A 10,563-nucleotide genomic window follows, 5' to 3' on the forward strand; every position below is an offset into this window, starting at 1 on the left:
AAAAAAAAAAAAAAAAAAAAAAAAATGCAGCCCAGTAGCATCCATTGATTGGACTCACCGTTGAATGGTGAGAAAACCTCTATGTTTTCTTGCATAACATATAATAAGACAAACCAAAATAAATATTGGAAGGAGAAAAAAAAATTTCGACCTATATAGATATATATGTTTATATATCACCCTTTGGAATAATATTGGTCAAGGATTCATTAATGCCACATGATATGAAGCACATGATGTGTCTTTCTTGGACTGAAATTGTGAAACACAAAGTGGAGCTGAAAGAAGTTTTGTAATCGTGAGGGTCATGCTTAATTATATACTGCATACTGAAACGACAGAGAGGAGACATTTGTGACCATCTTTCTCCCACGAGGAAATGTAGAACAGCGTACGTCTCCAACTGATATTTAGTGTGCATGTGGTTTTGGTTCCCATGTTGGTGTATTTGCTTGTGAAGTTCACCCTAGAAGGTAAGTTTTAACGTGTTTATGTTGGAAATATGAGAATGGAGACTTTAAAACACGTACGAAATATGTTTTTCTTAAACCGTGGTTGAGATTGTTTGCGGGTTACTCACAGTAAATCACTTCCAGAATATGATAAGGCCTTACCACTACAACAAATATTATTATTAATAGCTAATCAAAAACGCTATTAAGCACTACTAATAGCGTTTTGTGGAGCGTTAGGACATCGGACGCTATTAAAAGTCCTATGAAAACATAGCTTTCTGAAAATAATATGAGAAACGTTACATAATTGAAGTCTTATAGCGTTTTAAACATGTTATTTTCAACCTCTTACAGCTATAACCAAAAGTTATCAAAAACCTCCTCTGTTGTATACGTATACGGTGAGTTTACACAATAGTTCACGATCATTCCAATATATAGGTCTTTATTGGGGTGATTAATTGGTTATTTAATTTCACTAGTACTTTGCAAATGTGGGAGTGATTAAGATAAGGATGCTTCTCCTCAACAACTTATTTGTCAAGAGATATCCCATTTTAGCGACAGTTACGACACGTTTACTTACAAGTATATTGAAGATTTAGAATATATGCAAAAGGTTTTGGATAAGAAAGAATATTGTATTAAGGTATGCACTAATTTTATTAAGATCATCCCACTAAAATTCAGAATGATTCCTAGTATGTTCTTATCTAATTGCTGGTTTTGGGGGGAAAATTGAAATCTAAAAAATATTTTGGGAATAGAAGAATTTCCAAAATGAATCATAGTCAACCTCTGCTACTATAACTTAGGACAAATATTATAAATTCCTTCGAACTTATCCCTCTAACTTGAATTTTTATCATGCACCCTCAAACTTGGAAAAGGCGTTGGTTTCTTCGTGAAAATGCCAAAGTCCACCCGCATAACTTAGCTTGTTTCTTTTCTTGTTTACAATACAAAGCGAGATTGAACCTACAACTTTTGCCTAAACCCCATCTATCCGAATCCTCGGTGTGATAGACCAAATGGTCTTAGGCAACCTGTTGATTTTCAGTTGAAAAAAAAAAAAAAAAAAACCGTAAAAGAAGAAACATTTTTAATCTCCCGTCGGAGAATGTGTTCAGGCTTCAGGTCCTTCAGAGTTTGACTGCAGGAGCTAAGCTTTAACCAAGAAATCAAATACAAATTTTTGAAATATGCTTAGAGTTTGAGGACAAAAGACTGTCGAACTCCATGACATCCATGAATCTTCCGGCTGTGTTTCATAAAAACTTAGGCCCCGTTTATTTTGCTGATTTGAGTTTTTAATTCGAGTTGATATGTGATTTTATGTGAGAGCTTTTTACTGTAGTGAAAAAGTTAAATGTGATTGTTTTTAAGAGTTTTTTACTGTAACAAAACTCGAATCGGTAAAATGAACGAGGTCTTGTCACGTAATCTTATTACCACATATTTTTCAAGATTATAATATTCTTAAGTTTTTTTGTGCACAAAAATGCAAGTAAAAAATTATGGATTACAAAGGAATGAGAATGTTTTCCAGTCTTGCGATTCACGAAAATGTGACAAGTAAACGTGCCATTAAGTTGTTTGCTCCGTCATTTTCTATCCAAGTGAATGCTACAATTGATGTGAATTGTGAAGTGCGAACATTCGGAAAAATATGTCTGCAAAAGGTTTCATTCATCATTCATTAATAAAAAGAACCAAAGGCAGAATGATTTTCGTTCACTTTTCTTAGTTTGTGGGGTTCGGAAGGTACTTGTGATGAGGAATAGGGAACATTGTATTTTTAAGCTTAGAAAAAGGTATATTTTGATCGGAACGTCTACTAAGATGCTAGGTACGTTTAGTTCGTTAATTTAAATTTTTAATTTGAGTTGAGATGTGACTTTATGTGAAAACTTTTTACTGTAGTAAAAATGTTAGATGTGACTTTATATAAGAGCTTTTTATTGTAGTAAAAAAGTTAGATGTGACTTTTTCTGAGAGCTTTTTACTGTAACAAAACTCGAATTCTAAACTCAAATCGGTAAAATTAAACAGAGTCGCTTATCCCATTTCTGACCCTCATTGCACGCCAGCATGTTTGGGCCGACCTAACACGAGCCGTGTAACTAATCAACCTAGAGATTTTAATGGAAAATTACAAAATTTATCCTTAAAAGTGTATGAGTCTAAACTTTTACTTCTTACTCTTGATAAATACTTTTTTATTAGTGTAATTATTTAATTAAAAAAATTATGAATCAAAAATAAAAAATAAAAATCCTAATTTATGTACTTTTAAAGTATATTTATTAAGATTATTTAATTTTAATCATGTCATATTGTATCAACCCAACCAATAATGGACTAGGTCCATATATGCTCCGCATCACACTAGGCTTAGCCTATTAAAGTTTCATGTCGCTCTCGTACCAATCCAAGATTAAAAATCTTATACTAGGCCCAGACACATCTCAAGCGTGTGCAGGTGTCATGCTCGTGAACTAGCAATTGATAAGTCTAAGCCCCTGTCTACATATTGGGCTCATATGTCTCTTTTTTTCATTTCTTTTTGTGTCCCTCAATAATAATACATTAATTAATTGACATTAATTTTTTAATTAACGTGTCATAATAATTTTATTGACATGACATTTTTAATTGACGTGTTATTATGTTATTGAATAGACATTAAAAAAAGATACGAATAAAGGAACATAAGTGTCGAATCCCAATCAACCAATCAACCAACGTATGGTTGTTGTGCTGAAAACAGATAAACAATGATCAAGAGTGAAGTCGAAGTGCAACAAAACGGCGTCATGAAAATCATAACCTTAATGGAATTATCTTGTTCATTAGGTGGTCATGTTCTATTGTTATTATGCACAAGCAAAAAGAATTTTTCTAGTGTTATTCTAACAAAAATAAACAAAAATAATTGTGTATTATCCATTTCTCTTCTGCTTAGAAGTACCGGTTTTTTCATAATCAATTGTCTGATAAAAATACAAAACACAGTAAATAACCGCGGAAACTTGGCGAGCCAAAGTAGTTTCTTCTCATCTCACTGTTCTGTTTCTTCTGTACATCACGGAAAGCATTTCATCCTCTGCAAAATGACACAGGATTAGTTCACTTTCGCCGTAGAAGTAGAATTACAATTTACAAGTTTAATCAAGACCGTCGAAATTACCTGTCTTTCAATTTCGACTGCAGATGCAGCTAGCCTCCTCTTCAAAATTGACCTATCCAGTTCACAACTTTCCATTTCCGTATCTACAAACAAAACCAAAAACAAAACAAAATTTACAAGTTAGATTGTGTAAATTACCACATTCCCTTTGATATTAAATTCTAAAGAGATTTTGGATTTGACTGAAAAAAATAAGCAGAAAAGGCACCAAAAGCTTTGGCGAAGGATTAGTTTGCTTTATTCCCACTCACCGTAATAGTATGATGACAGAATCGTGATGCGTTCGGTTGGCTGCAAACGAAGAGAATGATACGTTCAAGGCTCGGAATGCAATGACAGTAAGATATAACACGACAATATTAATATGATTCTCCGGGGTAAAAAAACGAAGAAGATTAAAGACATAATTAACGGCACAAACTCTTCAGACACTTGGAGTTGACAAACGTTAATCTCAATCCAAAATCCTAGTATTCAGCTGGATTTTATAGGAAACTTAAATAACTGAAAGGATTATTTTCATAAATGCCTTGAAGTATGTAATCTATTCCTTAATTTTTTAAAACAGTTCAAAACGATCCCGGTCTAAATAAAACAGATCAAAACACTCCTTCCGTTTATTTGTCTATAAATTTAACGGAGTTAATGACATGTCATACCATTCGACATTAACTGGATGTATTAAGTTCTTATTAACTCTATTAAAGTGATTAAGTATTAAGAAATAATAAAAAAAAAGCTTAATATATTAAAATTAAAATAAAATAAAATAAATCATGAAAACTATTAAAATATAAAATTATTATTGGTCTACCTCTTAATAATTTAAATTTTTTAATTTAAATTTTTGGGATGGATTAATAAATTAACATAGTATCAGAGAGAGAAGTCATGAGTTCAAACTCTCATACTTGCACTCTTCATCCCTATTTAAATTGTCATCATGTGTTAGGTCTTTAATATATCTCAGACTTAAATATTCACGTTTTGAATTTTTGAATTAATTTATTTACATGATTGTCCATTATCTAACTCGCATGTGAGAGAAAGTATTAAAGTATAAAATTATTATTGGTTCACCTCTTAAGAGTTTAAGCTTTCTAACTTAAGTTTTTGAGATGGATGGGTAAATTAACCCCAAAAAGGTCGTCTTCCAGCTCTTGGCATCACTTTGCAGACCCAAAATAATCCCAATCGTAATCAGTTTTCATAGCTAAACATGAAACCACGCCGGCCATCCCCACCCGCGACCCCATGGGACCTCGCGAACCCAGTCAAGTCACCTCCCGATTGCGCCGCCCACTTCGTGAACCCAGTCAATCGCTCCGCCCACCTCTCGAACCCAGCCAAGCCGCCTCCCAATCGTGCAGAAATGTTGCTTTCGCTTGCATGATGGCGCGATGAAGGCAGACGGATATGGGCTTGCAATTGAAGCGCTGCGGGCTCGGCTTCAGTTTAGAGTCCAAACAGAAGAGAAGAGCAATTGAGAGAGATATCTGTGGTTTAATTTTTTAGTATTTACTTTTTTTTTTTTTGAGTGAACTGAGAAGAAGGAGGTCGGAGATAGGGGAAGAATATCCTGAATCAATTTCGCCCCGTTCATTTAGCCGATTCGAGTTTTACTACAGTAAAAAGCTCTCAGAAACAGTCACATATAACTTTTTTACTACAGTAAAAAGCTCTCACATAAAAACACATCTCAACTTGAATTATAAACTCGAATCAGCGAAGTAAACGGGCCTGACATTTGTTTTTATGTTTGTTTTTCCGCTTTTCGTTTTGGCTGGTTAGTCTTTGCATTTTATTTAATTTTGGGGCATTTTATATTAAGTAATTGGTTTTTTATTAATAATTAAGATTTTTATATTTTAAAATACTTTTTATAAACTTTTAATTGCACGCCACGTTAGCAATCTATTAATTACGTCGCGTTAGCAATCCATTAAAATTATACGCCACGTTAGCAATTTATTAAAACTATACGCCATGTCAGCAATTCATTAAAATTACAGACGGAAAGTGGATGGAAGGGGGTTTTAATATGCTTTTTATAAATTGAAAACTGACATGGAAGGGGGTTTTAATATGCTTTTTATAAATTGAAAACTGACATGGAAGGGGGTTTTAATATGCTTTTTATAAATTGAAAACTGACATGGAAGGGGGTTTTAATATGCTTTTTATAAATTGAAAACTGTTTTAAACTATTTAAAAAAATTAAGAGGCACTTTGAAATAAAAGGAGGTATTCACGAAAATAATCCTAACTGAAAACTTAAACATCAACTTACCATCACAAAGATCCCTTCACGGCGAGTAGGGAGTTGCTCAAGCTTCTTCAATGTTCCGTCACCTTTAGTAACTTTCCCAAATATTGCATACTGAGGAGGATTTACGTCAAATTACTTATGAGCCACTTTTGTCAAATGTGATTTTCATCAATGATAATTTGCATACCTGCCCGTCAAGATGAGGGGCATCTCCGAGAAGGATTGAAAAAGAGGATTGAGCACTGTTTGGATCTTCATATCTACTTAAAAGCGACACAATGAAGAACTAAGAGAGTTCACTAGTTGAAAAGAACTAAGAACTAAGAAAGCCACAATTGTCTAGAAAAGCTTAAATAACATGGCGAACAGATCCTAATCACTCGCATAATGCAAATCCGTAGCTTATGCTCATAACCCCGCAGCAGAATGCTTGCCTGCTAAAACAACGTTTTCACTGGTACTATTATTTTCTCTTGTCAATCCACTCATTTGTCTTGGGACTTAATAGCTAACACTACCATTTATGTATCACGATTCACTACAAACAACAACAAAAACTAAAGATAGAAAAAAAAAATCATATGTTTGTCATATAAGCACTCACTAAAATGCCAAGTTTTTCATGAAAAATACTCCCAAACTTCAAGTTTAACAAATAGAACTTGATGGGGACTAAATGTAAATCAGGAAATGACAATGTTCTTTTACCTGCCCATAGAAAGAATACCTCTAACATGCTTAACTTGGCTGAATTCACCAATGACCTTCTTTTCAGCCTCCTTTCTTTGCTCTTCATTCATAGGAGCCGATCTTCCCCCAGACACATCCGCCACTTGGGCTACAAACCCCTTATCAACCTATCGCAAATTCCAATCAGATTACATTCATATTTTATCCGCACAAAAAAAAAAAACCCCACACAACTCAAAAACAAGAGAAAAAAAAGATACCCTTGTATATTATTTACCCTGAAGAAGTGATTGGTGTTATAACACCCGAGACGAACGAGCTTAAAAATGTGGTCAACGGTTATGGGTGCGACATCTGGGTAGAACCCGAATTCGATATCGCCATAATCTGTCTACGAAAGTTCAAAAACATGAATTTCGAATTGCCCATCAATGGGTATGCCCCAAATTACTGAAAATTGGATGGAACGCAACGCTATAAAAGAGGGGGAAAAAAAAGAAAGAAGATAAAATTGGAAAAAGAATAAATGCGTGAACCTGAAAAACAACACGAGCTGATCCGAGCTGGGGTTCAGAAGAAGATGCGAACACGAAGAAGAGACAAATAAAGAAGACGATTGACACTGAATTGTTAGATTTCCACATCTTTTTGCTTTTGGCTTTAATTTTTTGCGCTCTTTGATCTCAACTGCTCCTCTGTTGTTATGAATTTTACGTTTCAATTTCTCTTTCTTTTTTTTCCCTTTTTTTTCCTTCTTTTTTCGTTTAATTTACGTTTTTCGTTGTTATTGGGCCAAGGAGATGGGCCCAGATAGATGAGATTCATGTCCAACAGATTTAATAGGCGGCGCCGTATTTACTACCTCTCTTCTATGGGTCAATATGGCCCAGCCCATAAAATAACAAAAACGATTGTATGATGGTCTAGAATTTTACCCTGAACACTTAATACTCTTTAACTAATATAGCTATTTCACTAAAAAATGTATTAATAAAAAATAAACAGTAAAAATCTATACTAATATTCTAAGGAGTATTTATCTTCTTTTCTCGTTAAATAAATAACTAGACCTTAAATTGGTACTCAATTTAATTTTACACTCAAGTTTATTGAAAAATTTGAGAAATGCGGTAAAATAATTGACCTTTGGAGCTTTTGATTTGTACCACGCAGATGAACTTGTTAAAGGTCTATAAAATATGGCGTAAATCCATGCATACAGAAATTGTGGTATAAATCCGACAACATATTAAAAGTCGTTGCATGCTAGTTAATTTTATTCTTCTTTTCTTTTTGAGTTATTTACATAAATGTTGATTATGAGCACCTTCTGTCTAAAAATGCATATTTTTTTGTTTATTTACAAAACTATCGACTGTCACATATATATATATATATATAAAGATAATTATATCCTCACATATTGAAAAAAGTGAAAAAATATTAAAGAACAAAATAGGTAAGAAATTGGAAATAAATATAACAAAATCAACAACTAAAATAAAAAAGTCAACACCGGAATATTAAACAAAATCAGCATTTAATAAGAAAAAGTCAAAAGATCTAATTGTTACATTTAAAGAACCATTAATGTTTATAAAAAAGAAAAAAAATCAAAAGATAAAAGATAAGGCAAAATGAAATTGTAATATATTTAAAATGAGTATTTTTTTTAAATAAAAAAACGTGATTACCAAAAAGATCACCTCCCCTGCATACGTATTAATCCCCATTTTATTGAATACATTCATTAATAAAATGAATACAAAATTACAATAAAGATTTGTACGATAATGACTTATTCACTATGAAAATGAATGCATATATTTTGTGTGAAAAGGAATATTAGGAGTGCATAAGGATAATGAATGTATGATTTCCATATGAGAATGAATTTATATGCAATTTTTTATAATTAAATGGTATGATTGTGTCGAACATGATTCGAGTTCATTATGACTAGGATGTTAATGTTATAAAGAAAAATAACGAATTGAAAGCTTTTCATTACCGTATTTACATCCTCATTGTAATAATGAAAATAGAATTATAACAAAAGTTATAAACATGAGGTACAAGTGATCAAATCTTGAAAAAATTCATTACCATCTATATTGAAAAATTTAAAATAATGATATTATAGAAAAGGGGTGAATAAAATGTGATAATGACGAAAATAATAAAAATAAATGTTTTATGATAATGACGAAATGAAAAAAAAAAAAAAAAAGACTTATAGAAAGACACTAATATGAATACTAACATTATCATAAAGAACGTAAATTTTATAATAAAATGTGTTAGGTCATTAATTGTGTGGAAACATGTAAAAAAAATATTAAAAAAAAACCAACAAGCGAAAAAGGAAAAAAAAAAAACAAAAACAAAACAAAACAAAAAAACAGGGGTAACGTACTGTAAACCAAATGCCATCAATGAAGAACCACAAAAAAAGTTGAAAAGCAATTATACAAAAATATCTCATGCCATTTGATTAAGTAGTCCTCTTAAAAGGTTTTGTTTTGTTTTTTTCCAAAAAAAAAAAAAAAAAAAAGAAAAAAAAGCCAAAAAGGTGCAAGTAACTGCAAATCAATTTAATCAAATGACCTTAATGGAGAACCTGAAGCAAAATCTTACTACAAACTGTAATGCTTACAGAACGGCGCAAATCGTCAAAAGGAAAAGAACGGCGCAAGTATGGTGATGAGCGAGAGAAGAAAGTTAAAAATGTTATTTACATTTCACTAAAAATAAAAATAAAAATAAATCAAATAATTAATTACACAAATATTCAATTAGAGCTAAAAAAAAGTGAATATGTGTAATATTATGAGAAAAAACAACCAGATTACATAAAGTAAAAATTAATCATATATGGAACATGCCCCAGAGGAACCCATAAAGACATATCCGGTAATATATATGTCTTAATCGGTATTTTTGTAATATTGCATAATAATTAATTTTTAAAAATATAGCTTTTAAAGTAGGTATTTTATGTAATTACTTCTTTCTTTTTTAATCCAATGCATGAGAGAAACGAGAGTAATTGAGGCCCAATACCGCTCTTGTTGGAAAACAATACCATTTATAAAGAGAAAAAAGAGACAAATACATATAAAGTCCATAAATTTAGACTTTTATCTCATACTCTTGATTCATAACTTTTTAATCAAATAATTATATTAGTTAAAATGGTATTAATTAAAAATAAGGAGTAAAAATTAAGACTCATGCATTTTTAAAAATAAATTTAGTAATTCTCTCTTTATTTATTATTTTATTTCTTTATTTTATAAAGTCTAGTTATTCACTCATATCATTTTTATACCTAAATATTAGGCACTTATTTTTTCACACATAAGTAGTATATTTAAATACAAATTCTCTAAAAGTGGTAATCCGTTTGTGATACATAATTATGGCCCGTTTAGTTTATTGATTTGAATTTTTAATTTGAGTTGAAATGTGATTTTATGTGAGAACTTTTTATTGTAGGAAAAAAGTTAAATATGATTGTTTCTAAGAGCTTTTTACTATAACAAAAGTCGAATTCTAAACTCGAATAAGTGAAACTCAGACATTAAAAGAAATTTTTACGGTAGAGCAAGTTATTTTACCCTACCAGTAAAGACAATTACTTTTAATTACTGGATTAGTTTTTTAACGGTCAGATTTGTACAGATCCGTATTAAATATTAACAACGCGCCACACAAAACTATTCTAACTGCATATCTCTGTTGAAAAATTAATCAAACGATAAAAATACAGTCTTCACTAATTGAGCTAAATAACTTGCTCCACCAGTCTGCCGTGAAGACTCCCTAATTTTTGTTACTCTTTTTTTTTTCCTTTTCCTTTTTGCTAGACTAGACGGTAGTTGCTAGGTTAGTATTCAAACATGGATGCTGAACGTTTTGTTGTCGTCTAAGCTGAAATCATTAGTTTAATTTATACG

At 31.5% G+C, this 10,563-nt stretch overlaps 1 protein-coding gene across 1 annotated transcript; it reads right to left on the bottom strand.

Annotated features, from left to right (window-relative positions):
• Positions 1-3,316: 3,316 nt before the first annotated feature.
• LOC21403992 (peptidyl-prolyl cis-trans isomerase CYP23) lies at positions 3,317-7,339 on the bottom strand. The gene is made up of 8 exons (XM_024165603.1): positions 7,141-7,339; positions 6,882-6,995; positions 6,623-6,771; positions 6,102-6,174; positions 5,936-6,025; positions 3,897-3,936; positions 3,646-3,728; positions 3,317-3,561 (listed from the first exon to the last, which is right to left on the bottom strand). The coding sequence occupies exons 1-8, from the start codon at positions 7,246-7,248 to the stop codon at positions 3,541-3,543; spliced, it is 678 nt and encodes a 225-aa protein (XP_024021371.1). The 5' UTR covers positions 7,249-7,339; the 3' UTR covers positions 3,317-3,540.
• Positions 7,340-10,563: the final 3,224 nt, after the last annotated feature.

Source organism: Morus notabilis, unplaced genomic scaffold, assembly GCF_000414095.1.
Source record: "Morus notabilis unplaced genomic scaffold, ASM41409v2 Scaffold155, whole genome shotgun sequence".
NCBI lineage: Eukaryota > Viridiplantae > Streptophyta > Magnoliopsida > Rosales > Moraceae > Morus > Morus notabilis.

Coding starts and splice junctions, on each gene's coding strand:
- LOC21403992 (XM_024165603.1), bottom strand. CDS start 7,248: ATGTGGAAATCTAACAATTCAGTGTCAATCGTCTTCTTTATTTGTCTC. Junction 6,175..6,622: donor GGTATTCTTTCTATGGGCAG/GTAAAAGAACAT, acceptor GCTTTTAAGTAG/ATATGAAGATCCAAACAGTG. Junction 3,562..3,645: donor CAGTCGAAATTGAAAGACAG/GTAATTTCGACG, acceptor GTCATTTTGCAG/AGGATGAAATGCTTTCCGTG.